Source organism: Procambarus clarkii, chromosome 34, assembly GCF_040958095.1.
Source record: "Procambarus clarkii isolate CNS0578487 chromosome 34, FALCON_Pclarkii_2.0, whole genome shotgun sequence".
NCBI classification, from domain to species: Eukaryota; Metazoa; Arthropoda; class Malacostraca; order Decapoda; family Cambaridae; genus Procambarus; species Procambarus clarkii.
In genome coordinates, this window is record NC_091183.1 from 21187815 (window position 1) to 21208312 (window position 20498).

The window sequence follows — 20498 nt, forward strand, 5'->3', positions numbered from 1 at the left end:
ACCTAAGTACACGTTAATGGAGCCATGTTTATAGATGACCGTTGAAACGGTTCCTCTTACAACACAGTCAAAGAACCCGAGTATGTCCACGATAACCATCAACTCACCGTTAGACCCCCGAAAGCAGTAACGTAGGGCAGAGATTCACACGACAACCATCTCAGGCCCCTGCTGTTTTGCCTTGTAAAGGCTTTCCAGTCCTTAGCACAACAGCGGAGTGAAATCAAGCACTAACAAACATATGATATACAATATGGAGTATCCAATTGTTTTGCGATTCTTTCACTGCTTCAAAGATTTTTCAAGCCACGAACGTTTATCAGAGTTAGGAGTAACTATTCTTTTATAGTATTTCACACCACTAAGCTTCTGTCACTGGCGACCACCCACACATTAGACACTCCTATTTTGTTATAAGAGAGAGAAAGACAGATAGACAGAGACAGGCAGACAGAGACACACAGATACAGACAAAGAGACAGAGACAAATACAGAAACACAGAGACAAACAGACAGACACATTGGTGACCCCAGAGAGTTTCGACGATACCCAGCCACGACGGACTACAACATGGATTCTCACTGCACCTCTACGGCTGCTGCTTGCTGTGGACCGCAGCCACCTGTCATGGAACGTTGCCAACACCCTCGCCACAGCTATGATTTTCATCGCGATCATCTCTGCATTTTCATCTACTACGGCTTGCTGCTCCACGATCACTACTTACTCAGCTGGCAGCTTCATCAGTAACTACATAATGTGGGATCTACAGCCTGTCCTGCCGACTCTCCGTCGCTGCTAGGACACTGCTTGTTCTACTGGGGCGCCCACGAAAGCTGCTCTTTCGTCAGATTCATCTACACGTTCACTGCATTCTGATACTCTGCCGACTCAAGCACCTTGCGCAGTACAGAACTTACAGCTTGCGTTTCCAACTCTTCGTCGCCTCCAGGACAATTCAGCTCTAGCAGTGATGCCCTCGTTGTCCTAATTACGTGCCTACATTACCTCCTATTGTCCTGGTGCCCGAGCCCATCCGCCCCGGATCTAAATGCTCCACCAACGACCCAAGACGCTACAGCTTCGACACAGAGCAGACAGCAGACTACGACCGCATCGAGCCGCCACGCTCTCGCTCCCCGAGTTCAGATACTCACAATTCTCAATCGAGCCGCCACGCTCTCCCACATATAGCTCCACGACTCCGGCCGCACTCAGCTCTCTGCTCTGCTCCAGGCTTCGTCTCAACGCCTACGACGACGGACGATCCTGTACGACCTCCCACCCTACGACCCCAGTTAGATGACATCAGCGAAGAGGAGGAAGTTAACTTTGATGGTTATGTAACGCGAGCAGGGCGTACAATTCACCGACCAGCTAAGTTCCTTGATCAAGTATTTTTCCTTTCATCCCCTGGGAGGGGGAGTTCTGTAGCGAGTAGATTATCCAAATAATATGCTCCCTCCAAATGCATTGTTAATATTCCTGTCAACCTTTGGAGATGAATGAGGTGAGGCGTTGCCCGGGCAACACCAACACCAGGTGTTGCCCGAGCATATAAGCAGCAGAATAGCAAACATTAACTAGTCTACTTTCAAGTGTGGTCTAGAGCAGACACTTGCGAGATACTGTACCGACGCTCAGTGCGCTCAACTCACACCAAAGTATCACCTGTGTACTTCTATATATTCGACCAAATATATATATAGTATCTTAGTGTCTGTGTTTATTTGTCACCATACTTTACGTAACAATAGAACCGTTACAGACCTCATGTAACGGAGAAATATATGTATACATGTATGTATATGTATACATATATGTATATGTATATGTATATGTATATGCATACACATATATGTATATGTATACATGTAAATATATGTATACATATATACATGAACACCCCACCCCAGGGGGGGGTGCACGATACACCTGTACACCTGTTGATTGACAGTTGAGAGGCGGGACCAAAGAGCCAGAGCTCAACCCCCGCAAGCACAACTAGGTGAGTACAACTAGGTGAGTACAGACAGATGGTATATAACAAATCACTGGTGGAGGAGAACTAACAAATATTTTGGAAGGGTGCTAATATAGTCCCGATTTACAAAAAAAGGTGACAGACAAGGGGTACTGAACTACAGGCCAGTGTCCCTAACTTGCGTATCATGCAAGGTGATGGAGATGATTGTGCAAAGAAAACTCATAAAATATCTGGTGCAAATAACTTTGTAACACATCACCAGCAGAGTTCAAGGATGGCAAATCTTGTCTCAAAAGATTAATGTAATTCTGCAACTAGGCGACAAAAATTTGGCATGAAAGGGAAGGGTAGGCATATTTTTGGATTGCCAGAAAGCCTTTGACACAGTACCCAAAAGAGACTAGTGCATAAGCTACAGATGCAGCAAGGAGTAGAATGAAATAATGGAAAAGGGAGTACCTAATCAACAAAAGACAGAGAATCACTGTGAGTGGTGAGGTCTCAGAGTAGCGAGACGTCACCAGTGGAGTCCCACAGGGTTCAGTCCTTGGACCTATCTTGTTTCTGATTTATATAAATGATCTCCCAGAGGGAATAGACTCGTTCCTCTCAATGTTTGATGATGATAACAAAAAATTGTGAAGAGGGTTAACCCCGAAAAAGGTAGCAAGATGATACAAGATGACCTAGATAAACTGAAGAAATAGTCTAACATATGGCATCTAAAGTTCAATCCAAGTAAATGTAAGGTAATGAAACTAGATTGAGGGACCAGGAGACCAGACACAGGGTACCAAATGGGAGACGAAGTCCTCCACGAAACGGACAGAGCGAAAAACCTAGGAGTTGATATCACACCGAATCTGTCTCCTGAACTCCACGTCAAAAGAATATTATCAGCGGTGTATGTAAGACTGGCTAACATCAGAACTGCCTTTAGAAACTTCTGCAAGGTATTATTTAGAACCTTGTATACTACATATGTAAGACCAATCCAGGAGTATGTGGCTCCAGCATGGAGTCCATACCTTGTCAAGCACAAGGCGAAGCTGAAGAAGGTTCAAAGATATGCCACTAGACTAGTCCCAGAACTAAGAGGTATGAGTATGAGAAAAAACCAGCTTGAATAGCACCTCACGTAGGTGGAAGACAGAAGAGTTCGGGGAGATATAATTATCGCAAAATTTTCAGAGTAGAATATGATGGATTATTTAACCCGGGTGGTACTCGCTCAAGGGGACACCGGTGGAAACTGAGTACCCAAATGAGCCACAGAGACATTACAAAGAACTTTCACAATGCCAGTATAGTTAATAAATGGAATGCTTTAGGAATTAAAGTGGTGGAGGCTGACTCCATACACAGTTTCAAATGTAGATATGATAGAGCTTAATTAGCTCAGGAACCCCTACGCCAGTAGATTGACATTTGAGAGGTGGTACCAAACAGCCGAAGCCCTTACCTTCGCAAACACAACTAGGAGAGTACAGAGACATAGAGAGAAAGAGAGACCGGCAGACAGTAGTTAGATGAATGGATAGATAGATGGATCGATAGATGGATAGAGATGGATAGATGGAAGACAGACAGTATATAGATGGGTGGATAAATAGATAGGTCGATGGATAGATGGATGGATAGATAGTTAAATATATTTATAGACAGATAATTGGATAGATGACAATGCTAGGTTCCCCCCTACCCCCCTAGAGCGAGGTGGAATTGTTATTCGACTTAATGAACTTATATGGTATACTCTGTTATATGGTATACTAATAGTAATTGTTTTATGTGAGTTATACGTTGATTTCACATCCCAGTCCACTGCTACGTCATTCACCACCCAACTTACGTCAGATGCCAAAAGCCCTCCTCCTTTGGACAAGTCTGCCCATTCTAACTTTCCCATGAAACTTGTTAATTCTCCATAATATTCTCTTCAACATTTTTCCAGAAGTTAAATCTAACATGTTCCCTATTTCTTTGCCGTTCACTAGTTTTTAGCTGTTGCCTAGAATCATATCTAATATATTGCTTTTGTGTGTTAGTTCAATTATGTAATTCTTAAGAAATCATTTGTCCATTATTTTTTCAATTATTCGTCTGCTGTATTGATAAAATTTATTCTATTAAAATTAAAGTTACCTGTTATGCAAATTTTGCCAGATCAAGTTGCCTAAATACCGCTCCCCATCTCTGGTTTTCCTCAATTCGGACATGGTTTGCTGGCCTATATATTACCCCAGTTATATCAGGCTACCATTATTTTCTTTTAATTTTATCGAAACAGTTGTTATGTTTATGCCTCAGTTTTGACTGTCTCTTTGACCAACCTGTCCTCTGGGAGGAGATCAGCTCAAAGGAATGGATTGGGATTGACTACATAATTAGTGCTATTATTTACTCACTGTCCATAGTTAGATTAGGATAGGGTTACTTTAGGTTAAGGTTTGGTTAGGGTGTTTCATTATGTTTGGTTACGTTAATAAGGTGTATTATAGACGATAATGTGAAATATGGAATTTGAAAACCATATGAGAGTACCAAGGAACTCCATTTACAGTAAGCCAAATTTTTCAATTAAAATTTTCTTTGAAGTCTTTCATCATTCACTTTTTATACTTTAAACCAACGATTTTTAATACAATAAAGTTATAACTTGAGAATAAACCTGGTTCACGACATAGGTTCATTTGCCAGTTTACATGTAGACTATTACTGGAACCATAATATGCTTTCAGACCATCAAAAATATCTAGATAACTATCTAGGTGTCTTGAGGGGGATGTGTGGTTTCTAATGGTAATGGATATGGTCTGAGGACAGGCTCCAATGACACTACATTTTATGTTTTCCTCTAGTATATATTGATACTTCTCCTCATTCTCTAATCTGAATGTCTGAAATAATTTGAATCCCTTACTTCATATTTTGTTAATAGTTCCCTGTTTTCAACATTTGTTTACGTTTCGGTTAGTGTAATACTATTTTATTTCGTGCATACAAGAGCCCTTAGAACACCTATATTTGTTTTTTATATTAGTACTGTTTATGTAGTACACTTTTAGGGTATTGTTATGTTGATGGTCGAGTCCATCAGTAATATTTTTAGTGAAACATTTAACATTCCTTTCACATATTTCTTTTACATTTTTGTTTCATGTTTCCATAATGGCTTGACTTCTTGAATATAACAGTTTAAAATCCTACTAAATGCCAAATCAAAAGAGTTTGCTATACTTGCTACCCAAAAGGTGAGTCCCATCCCTCACATACATATACATCCTGCTAATGAACTAATCCCAGTTGTTGATATTTGGCATTTCTCAGTCCAAAAAAAGGCCTTTCAAGTGGTTGTCAAATGATTTATCCCAATTGCCCATGACAACCATTGACCACCAACACCTAACTTAAGCAAAAGTTCAAATATAACTCAAACCTTTTTTTCCGAGTCATGTGTAGTGATAACCTTAATTAGTTTATAAGTTCCTCATATCTACGCTTGCCAGCATCATTTCGTCTAACAGAGTAGCAGTTAATAGGAATATTTTCCTCCTGTCTATTGTATAACCTCTGTCAGCCCCATGAGAGCTTACCCTCATCACCAAAATCTCAAACAAAAAGCCCTGTTTGTACTTTTTTTTAAATCTTTGATTACCAAGATTTTCCTGTTTTCCTGTTAAGTCGTTTTGTCGTCCTTACTCCTGCTTCCATGCTCGAAATTAACTGTCTCTTCTGTCAGGGAAGTAGCTACATCCTTCGAACATTTCTCCTCCAGTCTAGAGAATACCTTGAGGTTTTCGAAATGGGCCCCAAAGGCTTCTTTATTATCTTCCTAAGGCCTTTATCCTTTGCGAAAAACTAATTTGCTGGTTTCACAGGCACAACTTACACTTTAGCTTCATCCACTTGCAACACATAACTCTGCATCACTTCTTCCATTAACTGGCCTAAATCTTTCCTTATAGAAGCAACAATCAAACGTTCAATCTTGATGGTTATTTATGCCCTTCCGTCATTTACATTCGTGATTGACTCAGTAATCATGAACTGACTCGGCTCCTTCACTTTGTAAGATCAAAAAACCTTCCATACACATCAAAATATGTAAAAAGAACATGTTCATCTTGCAAGGTCTCTGAAGAATTTAAGCTCCAGATCCACTGCGTCTGGAGTGGCTTACCATTGATTTTAAGGAGCACTTGTCATCAGCGATCCATAATCCACATACTCACGGTCGTTGACGAGTACTTGCGCATCCCTTGTGCATTCCCGTGCCGTGAGATGAACACGTCTACTGTGATCAAATACCCGGCAGCGTCTTAAGCCTTAGAAAAATTACCAACTTTATCCACTCAAACATAGTGTCTGCTTTATGTCCTAGGTACTCAAGATATATTATTCTCAAAGGTGTCGCAACAAAAAGGACACTGTCCTATCATCTCACAGGGAATGTACAGGTTGAACGGTGCAATTGTATCATATGAAATGCTATTGCCTAGCATTCATATCGCACAATCTAGCAAAACACATTGGAAATTGGTGCTTCTAGATGAACTACATTCAATTATATCTTTCTTATCTGCTCCAACTAATACAATCTCACATGAGTTTATGTCTTTTTATTTGGGGGGGGGAGGAAAGTAACTCTCAATAACGCTCAGCTGATTGTAACTCATAACCATCATGGTTTATGGTACTGGTAGGGTGTTACTTTGAAGTTTAGTTTTGTTTAATCACCGTCTAGGTGACCAAGTTGATCTCATTAATGTAATCCCAGCCAATATCGGCATTAGGTATGCAGATGAATGCCAGTCCACACAATCTGTCCTTGACTTGGCACCGAATTCATCGAGTCTGACAACTCTCATGAAGCATCATAATGTCGAGTCTGTGCCCAAGAATCAACTCTCTCCTGTTCATGAAAATGCGATGCGATTGATGGATCTCCCTCCCCCCCCCCCCACTTCTCTTGGTGTTCAAGGTCATGAACTAGCAAGTGAGATGCCCCGTGAAGATGTCTCAATTTCTCCAGGGAGACCCAAAAGGTCTGCCCGGGTACCAGGGCATCATGGTCGTTATTACTGGCATTAAGATCTTGTATTGAGGTAATTTGTGTTATGATGAGCAATAAATATTTGTCATTTGTTTGTATACTGTTAGTGTACGATTTTCCGGAGGGAAAGATGTGATATTTCTAAATAAAATATTGACTGTTTCCTCCAGTATACATGTAGTTCTTTATTATAATAATTGTTATTCCCTCTGAGTTCCTGCAAAATTTGCTTTTGTAAACTTTCATATTTGTAATGAACTTAGTTTCATAAAACTTGAGGGTGTAGGAGGCAAGTAGTTTGTAACAACAATTCAGTCATACCTCATCTAGTAAATATTCTCGCAGTGTTGCCTCCTGTCTTGTTATATGTCAAGAAACATATATAATGCACAACCATTTAATTACTTTTTAAGAAAGTTGTTTATTAATTGGTTTGCGAGATTGGTGTTGGAAAGTTCACTGGCACAACTAGCCAACAAGTAATAGACCTACTCACAGACTAAATAGCATTGACTATGCAACCTAGTTAGCAATAGGCCTACTCACTGACAAAATAGCATTGACTAAGCAACTTAGTAATAGATCTACTCACAGACAAAATATTGCCGAGTTGCTCTGCTACAAAGACAAGAGCAAATGTGATGAGACCGAAGACGATGCAGAGGCCCCTGGAGACCAAGGTGCTGGCGTTGTCGGAGATGCCTGGATAACACCCACTCCTGACGAAGTCCTCTAACACGATAGCCGCCAAGGCGTTCAACCCGGAAGAAATAGTGCTGGCATACAACACAATAATTCATTTGTCTCATGCAATTCTTGGTACTTGAAATCCTGTTTAAACTTTTATTATTCAATTTCGAACATTCGTGCGCCCAATATGTTTCTGGCTATATGGAAATATATCATCAGAAAAGAGTGAAAGCCTTCCTTCTGACTCAGAGACTTGTAATTCAGGTACACTAAACTCTCCTCTAAGATGTTACCTGAGAGCGCCAGCGAATATGCCAGCAACGAACATTCCTGGAAGACCCTTCCACTGCCCGAGGGTGTCCATGACAAAGAGTGGGAAGAGCTGGTCTGCCTTGGTGACAACTCCAGCACGGACTGGGTCACAGTCATAGTACTTGGCGTACACAACCATCCCACCGAAGCAACAGGTGATCGTCAACACGAAAAGTCCCACCAAGTTGATCCACAACGCGTTGATGGCCATTTGTCTTGTCTGGACGCTAAGGTATCGCTGCACCTACAAAACGTGAAAAATGCATGAATTTCTGCCTAGGCCGCGTTGTAGGCAGGTGCTAATGTTAAGGGGAGTGAGCACATATATAAGGCGCCACAACACGTACCAAATAATTCAACCCATCCTCTTGATTAGATAGTACTTTTTGAAACTATGTGAACCATAAACATTGACGTTAGGCAGTTAGATAAAAGAATTTTGTGCTATTCACTTTATAGTTAAAAAAAATAAGATAATCTAGTGAAGTGGTCACATCTTCTATGGGCTCCATTTCCACCACCTGTACGGCTGCAGCAGCCAAGATACTGTCACCAGCTTCATAGGGTTCCTCATCTGGCGCAGCAGAGGCTATGTGCTTCCCAAATGAAAAACAGGCTTCCAATTTCTAACATTTTGACGATTTTTTTTGGTTAAATTTACATCTTTTTCAATCTTATGAGCTTCATGAATTCTTTTCTTGCATATTTAATAAAGCATTGAAGTTCAACAAAATATCAGAATCGGAAAGGCTCGCTGAGCCAATACCTGCGCCTGGTTGACGGCGTATATGGTGATCCAGTTTAAATAGCCTCCAATAAATAGATTCCAAACGGTGTGTCTAGTGGTGGGATCTGTGTCATAATTGATCACTTGGGTCCGGCCACTCTCTGCATTCCTCGCCCACACTGTACTGAAACCTCCAACGTCATGAGCGCCCTTGATGATAACGAACGTCACACTGGCGTACATGATGAGAGTCTGGAGTAAAGATATCAATCACTTAATTACATGATATGCCGATACTAATGTAAGCTGCAGAATGCCAATCAGCCCTATACATCAGCCCATAGGCATGTATAGGCTGCCTATACATGCCTATGTATAGACAGCCCGATCTGCCTATACATAGGCAGATCGTATGTATAATAACCCAAGCTCATTTATATTATATGGTTTCCAAAATTATTTTATTCCTAATGTATTACAAATGCGTTTTACATATTTAAATAACGAATGAATGGTCTATTTTTAAAATTCATTAATAAATAGTGAATGTTATTTATTGTCTGTATGAAACATTCTTAAGACATTTAGCTATTCCATGGTGGTGGAGGAGGATAGGAGAGAGAGGTAGTAGTATGGGTGGAGGAAGAGGAGGGGAGGGAGAGGCAGTAGTAGTGGTGGAGTGGGGGGTGAGACAAAGTAGTAGAGATGGAGGAGGAGGGGAGGGAGAGGCAGTAGAAGTGGTTGAGGAGAGAAGAGGGTGAGGACATTATAGTTTTGGTGGAGGAGGAGGGGAAGGAAAGGACGTAGTAGTGGTGGAGGAGGAGGAGGAAGAAGGGAGGGAGAGGTAATAATTGAGGTGGAGGAGGGGAGGGAGAGGCAGTAGTAGTGGTGGAGGAGGAGGAGGGGAGGGAGAGGCAGCAGTAGTGGTGGAGGAGGAGGGGAGGGAGAGGCAGTAGAAATAGTGGAGGAGGAAGAGGAGAGGAGGAGGGGAGGGACAGATAATAATTGAGATGGAGGAGGGGAGAGAGAGGCAGTAGAAGTAGTGGAGGAGGAGGGGGGAGAGAGAGGCAGCAGTAGTGGTGGAGGAGGAGGGGAGGGATAGGCAGTAGTAGTGGTGGAGGAGGAGGGGGAGAGAGAGGCAGTTGTTGTGATGGAGGAGGGGAGGGATAGGCAGTAGTATAGGTGGAGGAGGAGGAGAGGGAGAGGCAGTAGTCGTAGTAGTGGAGGATGAGGGGAGGGAGAGGCAGTTGTTGTGGTGGAGGAGGAGAAGTGGGAGAGAATGTTGTTGTGGTGGAGGAGGAGGGGAGGGGAAGGGAGAGGTAGTTGTTATGGTGGAGGAGGAGGAGGAGGAGAGTTAGAGGCAGTTGTTGTGGTGGAGGAAGAGGGGAGATGGAGCGGGAGGGGAGGGGGGAGGCAGTTGTTGTTGTGCTGAAGGAAGAGAGGGGGAGGCAGTTGTTGTGGTGGAGGAAGAGGAAGGGAGGGAGAGGGGGTTGTTGTGGTGAAAGAGGAGGAGGGGGAGTGGTAGTTGTTGTGGTGGAGGAAAAGGGGAGGGAGAGGCAGTTGTTATGTTGGAGGAGAAGGGGAGGGAGAGGCAGTTGTGGTGGAGGAGGAGGGGAGGGATAAGTTACGATCCCGTTAGCTCCAGATGAAGAAATGTCGGACGCGTTACTGTCTACAAAGTAGATTAGCATATAAGAAGAAATAAAGATGTTAGACGTTGCCTTTTATTTTGTCTAGTATGATTATATTGTTCATGTACTTTTAGAGTAGTGTGTTGTATGGATTATATATGTGAGAACATGGTGAGCATAGCCAGTTGGAGCGAGATGATATTGTTCCCAGCTTAAGCGCTGGTGATCTGAGGTCAAGGATTAGTGAGTACCAAACTTACAAATGGGAAGTTAGTTAACTGTAATGTACCAATATGTTGCTGGAAATTGCTTGACCCAGAGAGATGTTAATAGTATCTGGTTTCATATAGTATTAATGTGAATGTAGGCGTTTTAGATCAAGTATGTTTCAGCCCCCTAATGTAAGGTTAAAATAAAGGGATTATATTCATGAGTACAGGGAACATAAGCCCCGCCCTGGTTGATACCTGGTTGATGGGGTTCTGGGAGTTCTTCTACTCCCCAAGCCCAGCCCGAGGCCAGACTTGACTTGTGAGAGTTTGGTCCACCAGGCTGTTGCTTGGAGCGGCCCGCAGGCCGACATACCCACCACAGCCCGGTTGGTCCGGCACTCCTTGAAGGAAATAATCTAGTTTCCTCTTGAAGATGTCCACGGTTGTTCCTGTAATATTTCTGATGCTCGCTGGTAGGACGTTGAACAACCGTGGACCTCTGATGTTCATACAGTGTTCTCTGATTGTGCCCATGGCACCTCTGCTCTTCACTGGTTCTATACTGCATTTTCTTCCATGTCGTTCACTCAGTACGTTGTTATTTTATTGTGCAGATTTGGGACCTGTCTCTCTAGTAATTTCCATGTGTATATTATTTGGTATCTCTCTCGTCTCCTATCTAGTGAGTACATTTGGAGAGCTTTGAGACGATCCCAATAATTTAGGTGCTTTATCTCGTCTGTGCGTGCCGTATATGTTCTTTGTATTTCCTCAATTTCAGCAATCTCTCCTGCTCTGAAGGGGGAAGTGAGTACTGAGCAGTACTCAAAACGGGACAACACAAGTGATTTGAAGAGTACAACCATTGTGATGGGTTCTCTGGACTTGAATGTTCTCGTAATCCATCCTATCATTTTTCTGGCTGACGCAATACTTGCTTGGTTATGCTCCCTAAACGTTAGGTCGTCGGACATCATTATTCCTAAATCCTTGACATGCTGTTTTCCTACTATGGGCAGATTCGATTGTGTTTTGTACCCTGTATTATGTTTAAGATCCTCATTTTTGCCGTATCTGAGTACCTGGAATTTATCACCGTTAAACATCATGTTATTTTCTGCTACCCAATCGAAAAATTTGTTAATATCTGTTTGTGGTTTATCAATGTCTTCAGCAGAGGTAATTTTCATGCTGATTTTTGTATCATCTGCAAAGGATGACACGAAGCTGTGACTTGTGATTTTGTCTATATCTGATATGAGAATAAGGAACTGCAGTGGTGCAAGGACTGTACCTTGAGGTGCAGAGCTTTTAACTGAGCTCGGACTCGATTTTACTTGATTGACTTACTCTTTGTGTTCTGTTCGATAGGAAATTGAGTATCCAGCGTCCTACTTTACCAGTTATACTCATTGACCTCATTTTGTGTGCAATCACTCCATGGTCACATTTGTCGAATGTCTTTGCAAAATCTGTGTATACGACATTTGCATTATGTTTTTCCTCTAATGCCTCAGTGATTTTGTCATAGTGGTCAAGTAGCTGTGAGAGGCATGATCTTCCTGCTCTAAATCTATGTTGGCCTAGATTGTGGAGGTCATTGGTTTCCATGAATCTAGTGACCTGACTCCTGATCACACTCTCAAATATTTTTATTATGTGGGACGTTAGTGCAACTGGTCTATAATTCTTTGCCAATGCTTTGCTACCACCCTTGTGTAGAGGGGCAATGTCTGATGCTTTAAGCGCATCTGGTATCTCCCCTGTGTCCAAGCTCTTCCTCCACACTATACTGAGTGCCTGTGCTACTGGCACTTTGCATTTCTTTATAAATATTGAATTCCATGAGTCTAGACCCGGGACCCTCCACCACCACCGGGGCTGAGTGCAAGGGCATATTGTCAATTTCTCTTTCAAAATCTGCCACGCTCGTGTGGATATCAGTTATATTTACATGTGTTTGAGTATCATTCATAAAGAAATTGCCCGAATTTTCCACTTTCATGCTGAGTATCGGAGTGCTAAACATGTCCTTATACTGCTTTTTTAGGATTTCACTAATTTCTTTGTCATCCTCAGTGTATGAACCTTCACTAATACGAATAGGTCGAATACTGGCAGTGGTTTTCGCTTTTGATTTAGCATATGTGAAGAAATAATTTGGGTTTTTCTTTATTTCTTGAATTGCTTTCTGTTCTAGTTGCCTTTCTTCAGTCTGATAGGAATGCTTCAGTCTCTGTTCGATTTCTTCAATCTCCCTGTTTAAATTATTTCTTCTCTGTATGGAGAGTCGTGTCTGCTTAAGCATTTCCGTTAATTTCTTCCTCCTTTTGTAATGTCGTCTGCGTTCTCTTTCTACATTAGACCTCTTTCTGGCTTTCCTCAAAGGAATATGTTTCAGACAGACTTTATATTCCCTTCTCGCTTGTTGTTTCTCTTGGCCCTGCTACCGTTATTAATGCTAGTTTGCACTTCAATGAGCTTGTGGTCCGAGTACGTAGTGTCTGAGACAGCAATATCTCTGATTAGATCCTCATTGTTCGTGAATATCAGGTCCAGCGTGTTTTCGTTCTTAGTTGGTTCTTTAATCTCCTGTGTGACGATAATCTCCTTCAAGAGATTGAGCCTGCTCTTCCCTCCATAATTACGTCTTCACAATTATATAAAAAGACTATGGAAGAAATGTCCAACAACGACAACAACACCAGCAAGGCTTGCCAGGGTGAGCAAAAACGTATGCAGCCAGCCACCTGTTCGAACTCCAACCACCAAACTACCCGTTGATCGCTACGGCTCCGCTGATTGGTCGCCGGTCTGGCTGCACCTGCACTCGCCCCCCATACTACCTGATGTCTGGGGTCGCCCCAACATCAGTCCTCAGAATGTTCAGTGCTTTCGTGGCCATCACACCTCCCAGCTAGACTCTAGCGTGTACTGAGAGAGGTGGTGGCTTTAAGCCAATATTCCAGCACCTCCCACTTAACTTTTGTATTGCACTTGTTATTTTACCTTAACGTAACTTTTCATTGTGTCATTTAAGTATTCTTATTATTTTGATTGATTGATTTTATTATAAGAATTTGTTTGTGCATTATTTTCATGTTTTGATTTATTTAACGTAATTAAAATTTCATTGTTAAAGTTTTACTCGTGTTTTGTGTGTCTTCTCCTTACCTTACCACAGACGAAGTTGCAGTTTTTCTATTTTTTTTTATAACTATGTGACGAGGCCATACCCCTAGCCTTAAACAGCCGAACACCAACGCGTTACCGTCACACCTGACTGAGCGAGAATTTGTTACAGAATCTTAGTAGTTCTCTGACCTGTGGTTGGTTATTTCCAGGTTGACTTCCTGCTATGATGTTATTGTTTACTTTACTTACTCCATTTTAAACTGGGTAGATTGAAGTCTCCAAGTAAGATGATATCTGGTACTGGGTTTGCTAGGTTATCAAGGATATTCTCTATTTTGTGGATCTGTTCAGTGAATTCCTCAACTTTTCCAACTCAACAACAATCTGCCTCAGTCTCATATGTTCCAGGCACAAAGAGGAGGATGGTACTGTGATCCGGCTAGCCGATTGGCTATTAGGTAGTAGTTTTTCTGTGTTAAGTAACACGTAGGTTTTCTAAGTGTTTATTTATTTATTTATTAGTGGAGTTTGCTAGTTTTTCAGTTGTATTTCTTGGGAGTAGGAATTGCTTAATATTGTGTTCAATATATTAGCCTGGTGCATGTGGCTCTGTCTCCTTCTTATAGAACTACCGGAAATTATTAAGTGTGTTCGTTGTTGGGTTTGTTATAAATTGTATTTAGCGATCAGGGATTATACCGGGAAAATAACTTAGTTATTGTTTCATTGGGCCTCCCGTTTTCTGTGCCACGTTAATAGAGCAGGGGAAATTTACTGGGTGACTTTCACTTTTTTCCTGAGCTTTATATCCAGCGATCTCTAACAGGAGAGGTAGTAGTTGAGGGGGAGGAAGGGAGACAGAGACAGTAGTAGCGGTGGGGGTGCAGGGGAGGGGAGGGAGAGATAGTAGTAGTGATGGAAGAGGAGGGGGAGGGAGAGGTAGTAGAAATGGTGGAGGAAAAAGGGTGAGGGAGAGGCAATAGTAGTGGTGGAGGAGGAGGGGAAAGAGAGGCAGTAATAGGGGTGGAGGAGGAGGGGAGAGAGAAGCAGTAGAAGTGGTGGAGGAGGTGGGGATGTAAAGACAGTAGTAGTGGTGGAGGAGGTGGGGAAGGAGAGGCAGTAGTAGTAGTGGGGTAGGAGGTGGGGAAGGGAGAAGCAGTAGAAGTGGTGGAGGAGGATAGTTTAAGGCAGTAGTAATGGTGGAGGAGGGGAGTTTGAGGCAGTAGTAGTGGTGGAGGAGGGGAGTTTGAGGCAGTAGTAATGGTGGAGGAGGGGAGTTTGAGGCAGTATTAGTGGTGGAGGAGGGGAGTTTGAGGCAGTAGTAATGGTGGAGGAGGGGAGTTTGAGGCAGTAGTAGTGGTGGAGGAGGGGAGTTTGAGGCAGTAGTAATGGTGGAGGAGGGGAGTTTGAGGCAGTATTAGTGGTGGAGGAGGGGAGTTTGAGGCAGTAGTAATGGTGGAGGAGGGGAGTTTGAGGCAGTATTAGTGGTGGAGGAGGGGAGTTTGAGGAAGTAGTAATGGTGGAGGAGGGGAGTTTGAGGCAGTATTAGTGGTGGAGGAGGGGAGTTTGAGGCAGTAGTAATGGTGGAGGAGGGGAGTTTGAGGCAGTATTAGTGGTGGAGGAGGGGAGTTTGAGGCAGTAGTAATGGTGGAGGAGGGGAGTTTGAGGCAGTATTAGTGGTGGAGGAGGGGAGTTTGAGGCAGTAGTAATGGTGGAGGAGGGGAGTTTGAGGCAGTATTAGTGGTGGAGGAGGGGAGTTTGAGGCAGTAGTAGTGGTGGAGGGGAGGAAGAGGCAGTGACTGTGGTGTAGGAGGAGGAGATAGTAGTTGTTGAGGAGGAGGCGAATTCCTCCTCTTCACCACAACCATCCTACTCTGCACCACTGCCCTCCCCATCCCCCCTCATCAGCACCACTACCCTCCTCTTCTTCTGCCCTCCCCTCCACCACCACTACAACTATCATTCCCTTCCCTCCATCACCACCATCACTAACCCAACTCTGCCCTCCTCTCCACCACTATCACCACCACAACTATCATGCCCTCCCTACCACCACCTCTTCAACTCTCATGTCCTCCCTCCACCACAACCACCACCACTACAACTATCATGCCCTCCTCTGCACCACCGTCACCACTACAACTATCATGTCCTCCCCTCCACCACCATTAACAATTTTACTATCATGTTCTCCCCTCCACCACAACAACCACTACAATTATCAAGCCTTCCTCTCCACCACCACCACCACTACAACTATCATACCCTCCCTTCCTCCAGCACCATCACCGCTACAACTATCACGTCCTCTCCTCCACCACAACCATCACTGCAACTATCATACCCTCCCCACCACCACCACAACCAATGCAACTATCATACCCTCCCCACCACAACCACTTCAACTATCATGCCCTCCTTTCCTCCACTACCATCATAACTACAACAATCACATCCACTCGTCCACCACAAGCACCATTACAACTATTATACCCATACCCTCCCTTCCAACACCACTATTGCCGGAAAACCCGACACCATTACTAATATTCATGAAAACTTTGCTTATTAGGCAAATCGGGCCTTGCATAGTAGGCTGAGAAGTGCGTTCTGGATACTAGGTACGGCATATATATAATATATATATATATATATATATGTCGTACCTAATAGCCAGAACGCACTTCTCGGCCTACTATACAAGGCCCGATATGCCTAATAAGCCAAGTTTTCCTGAATTAATATATTTTCTCAAATTTTTTGCTTATGAAATGATAAAGCTACCCATTTCATTATGTATGAGGTCAATTTTTTTTATTGGAGTTAAAATTAACTTAGATATATGACCGAACCTAACCAACCCGACCTAACCTAACCTAACCTATCTTTATAGGTTAGGTTAGGTTAGGTACCCGAAAAAGTTAGGTTAGGTTAGGTTAGGTAGGTTAGGTAGTCGAAAAACAATTAATTCATGAAAACTTGGCCTATTAGGCAAATCGGGCCTTGCATAGTAGGCTGAGAAGTGCGTTCTGGCTACTAGGTACGACATATATATATATATATATATATATATATATATATATATATATATATATATATATATATATATATATATATATATATATATATATATATATATATATATTTATAAATATATATATATATATATATATATATATATATATATATATATATATGTCGTACCTAATAGCCAGAACGCACTTCTCGGCCTACTATTCAAGGCCCGATTTGCCTAATAAGCCAAGTTTTGCTGAATTAATATATTTTCTCTATTTTTTTTCTTATGAAATGATAAAGCTACCCATTTCATTATGTATGAGGTCAATTTTTTTTTATTGGAGTTAAAATTAACGTAGATATCGGACCGAATCTAACCAACCCTACCTAACCTAACCTAACCTATCTTTAGTGGTTAGGTTGGGTTAGGTAGCCGAAAAAGTTAGGTTAGGTTAGGTTAGGTAGGTTAGGTTGTCGAAAAACAATTAATTCATTAAAACTTGGCTTATTAGGCAAATCGGGCCTTGCATAGTAGGCTGAGAAGTGCGTTCTGGCTACTAGGTACGACATATATATATATATATATATATATATATATATATATATATATATATATATATATATATATGTCCCAGCCATCCGCCCATCAACACACAGCCTACCCACACACGGTGCCCAGGCCATGCCCAACTCCGCCAGGAGGGTAATGCTTGCCGTGTTACTCTCCACCTGGGAAGGAGAGGGTGCACTCAGCGGGCAGCCAGGCGTCATCACATCTAGGCATGGCACATGTCGCACCTGACACACATCCTCTTTCCAGCCAAGAAGATGACCACCCAAGAGAAAACTGTCAAGTGTGTGACAGACGGTATCGTCTCAATTCAAATGGAACTGTCCGCTATCATTCTGCCAATTCAGGGGGTTGTCTAGGGTCTAGGCGCCTGCCCCGGGGCAGTGACGATGGACAACCTGCTGCAGGAGCGAGGAACAATACCTCCCTCAACTTCATTTCAGCAGATAATCTGCTTGAAGCAGTCAAAGCGACGTCCACCAGGACCTTGCCCCACATCCCCAAGGCTGCCCGTCATCAAGCAGCAGCCAAACTCACCAGTCTGCTGACAAAGGTCAACAATGCTCCCAGAACCTCTGGATCGTGGCACAATCTCCTTCTATTTGGGAATGCATGCCTAGCATTACCGCCCAGGAGAGACCTGTCATTAGCAACCTCTGTAATCAGGGCACTTAATGAATTCCCCAGAGCAGACAACCTGGTCCGCCTCCCCGCTCGTGCCAAGAACACCAACCGCAGGACGACCAACAATAACTCATCTGAGAACCACAAAATGAGAGCACAGATCACCAGGAAAATAGAAGAGGGCAATACCACAGGTGCCATCAGAATCATGACCAGCGATGACACTATTGCCCCCAGGAACGCCACGACAGCAGAGGCTCTTCAAGACAAACACCCACCCAGAGCCCCCGACAGCAGATGAAGCAGCAGATGCAGATGCCCCCGATAGCAGAGGGAGCAGATGCTGTGTTTCCAAAGGACTACTATATAGTAAGGAAAGAGAGGAAGGGAGAGAAGGTGGAGGAGTGGCCCTGCTGATAAGAAAGGACTAGAGTTTTGATGAGATGGAAATTCCGGGCTGTGACGGATTCAGAGATTACATAACAGGAACTATAACAATGGGTGGACCTAAGATAATAGTGGCAGTCATTTACAACCCTCCCCTAAATGACAGAAGACCTAGACAGGAGTTTGATAGGAACAACATGGCAACCATTAATATAATAGAGAGAGCAGCTTCAGTTGCCTGCAGGAATGGCTCAAGACTCTTAATCATGGGTGATTTCAACCATGAAAAGATAGACTGGGAGAATGGGGACCCACATGGTGGTGCAGATACGTGGCGAGCTAAACTCTTGGAAGTGGCAACAAGGAATTTTCTGAGCCAGCATGTCAAGGAACCCACAAGAATGAGAGGCAATGATGAACCAGCTAGACTCGACTTGATATTCACCTTGAATGAGTCAGAAATAAGGGAAGTTAAAGTTGAAGCCCCCATAGGAATGAGTGACCACAGTGTACTGACCTTTGAGTACTTGGTGGAGGTAGGGATAACCTTTCCAAGGATGGGAGTGGAGGGGAAAAGACTGAATTACCAAAGAGGAAAATATGACGAGATGAGGAACTTCCTCAGGGGAATACCATGGGAAACAGAACTTAGAGACAAGAATGTGCAGGTCATGATGGATTTTGTCACCCAAAAGTGCCAGGAAGCTGCAGACAGGTTTATGCCCGTCCAAAAGGAGAAAAACGAAAAACAACAGAAAAACCCATGGTTCAACCAGGAATGTAAGGTAGCGAAACAACTGAGTAAAAGAACATGGAGAAACTACAGAAATAACAGAACACCAGAGAGCAGGGAGAGATACCAGAGGGCCAGAAATGAGTACATCAGAGTGAGGAGGGAAGCAGAGAGACAGTTTGAAAATGACATCGCGCGTAAAGCCAAGACCCAATCAAAGCTGCTCCACAGCCACATCAGGAGGAAAACAGCAGTGAAGGAACAAGTGATGAAGCTGCGGAAAGGGGAGAACAGATACACAGAGAATGACAAGGAGGTGTGTGAAGAACTCAACAAGAGATTCCAGGAGGTCTTCACAATAGAACAAGGAGAAGCCCCTGCACTAAATGAGGAGGCGGCAAACCAAGCAACCTTGGAGGAATATGACCTCACCAGTGATGAGGTCAAAAAGTGTCTGCTGGAGTTGGATGTGACAAAGGCTGTTGGGCCTGATAGAATCTCACCATGGATACTAAAGGAAGGTGCAGAAGCACTAAGTGTGCCACTCTCTATGGTGTATAACAGGTCACTGGAAACAGGAGACTTACCAGAAAGTTGGAAGACAGCTAACGTGGTCCCAATATACAAAAAGGGTGACAGGCAAGAGGCACTAAATTACAGGCCAGTTTCCTTAACTTGTATACCATGCAAGGTGCTGGAGAAGATCGTGAGGAAAAGGCTCGTAGAGCATCTGGAGGGAAATAACTTTGTAACGCACCACCAACATGGGTTCAGAGATGGTAAATCGTGCCTCACAGGTTTAATAGAATTTTATGACCAGGCAACGAAAATTAGGCAGGAAAGAGAAGGGTGGGCCGACTGCATTTTCCTGGATTGCCAAAAAGCCTTTGACACAGTACCCCATAAAAGGCTCTTAAAAAAGTTGGAGCAACAGGCAGGAGTAAAAGGGAAGGTGCTCCAGTGGATAAGGGAGTACTTAAGCAACAGGAAACAGCGAGTAACAGTGAGGGGGGAGACATCAGAGTGGCGAGATGTCACCAGCGGAGTCCCACAGGGCTCAGTACTTGGACCCATCCAGTTTCTAATATATGTGAACGATCTTCCAGAGGGTATAGACTCATTCCTCTCGATGTTTGCTGATGATGCAAAAATTATGAGAAGAATCAAGACGGATGAAGATAGACAGAGACTACAGGATGACCTGGATAAACTTGAGGAATGGTCTAGAAAATGGCTGCTAAAGTTCAACTCAGGAAAGTGTAAGGTGATGAAATTAGGCGAAGGGAGCAGGAGGCTGAACACAAGGTATCATCTGGGAGGGGAAATCCTGCAAGAGTCAAATAGAGAGAAGGATCTGGGGGTTGATATCACACCGAACCTGTCCCTAGAGGCCCACATCAAAAGAATATCATCA

At 43.1% G+C, this 20498-nt stretch overlaps 1 protein-coding gene across 1 annotated transcript in view; it reads right to left on the reverse strand.

Moving 5' to 3' along the window:
- LOC123762008 (sodium-coupled monocarboxylate transporter 2) overlaps positions 1-20498 on the reverse strand; it is a 108624-nt gene that overhangs the window by 24064 nt on the left and 64062 nt on the right. The window contains exons 5-7 of the mRNA XM_069335752.1: positions 8813-9025; positions 8028-8290; positions 7637-7820 (exon numbers count right to left, since the gene is read on the reverse strand). Coding sequence (XP_069191853.1) covers positions 7637-7820; positions 8028-8290; positions 8813-9025 — 660 coding nt within the window. The remainder of the gene's footprint in view (positions 1-7636; positions 7821-8027; positions 8291-8812; positions 9026-20498) is intronic.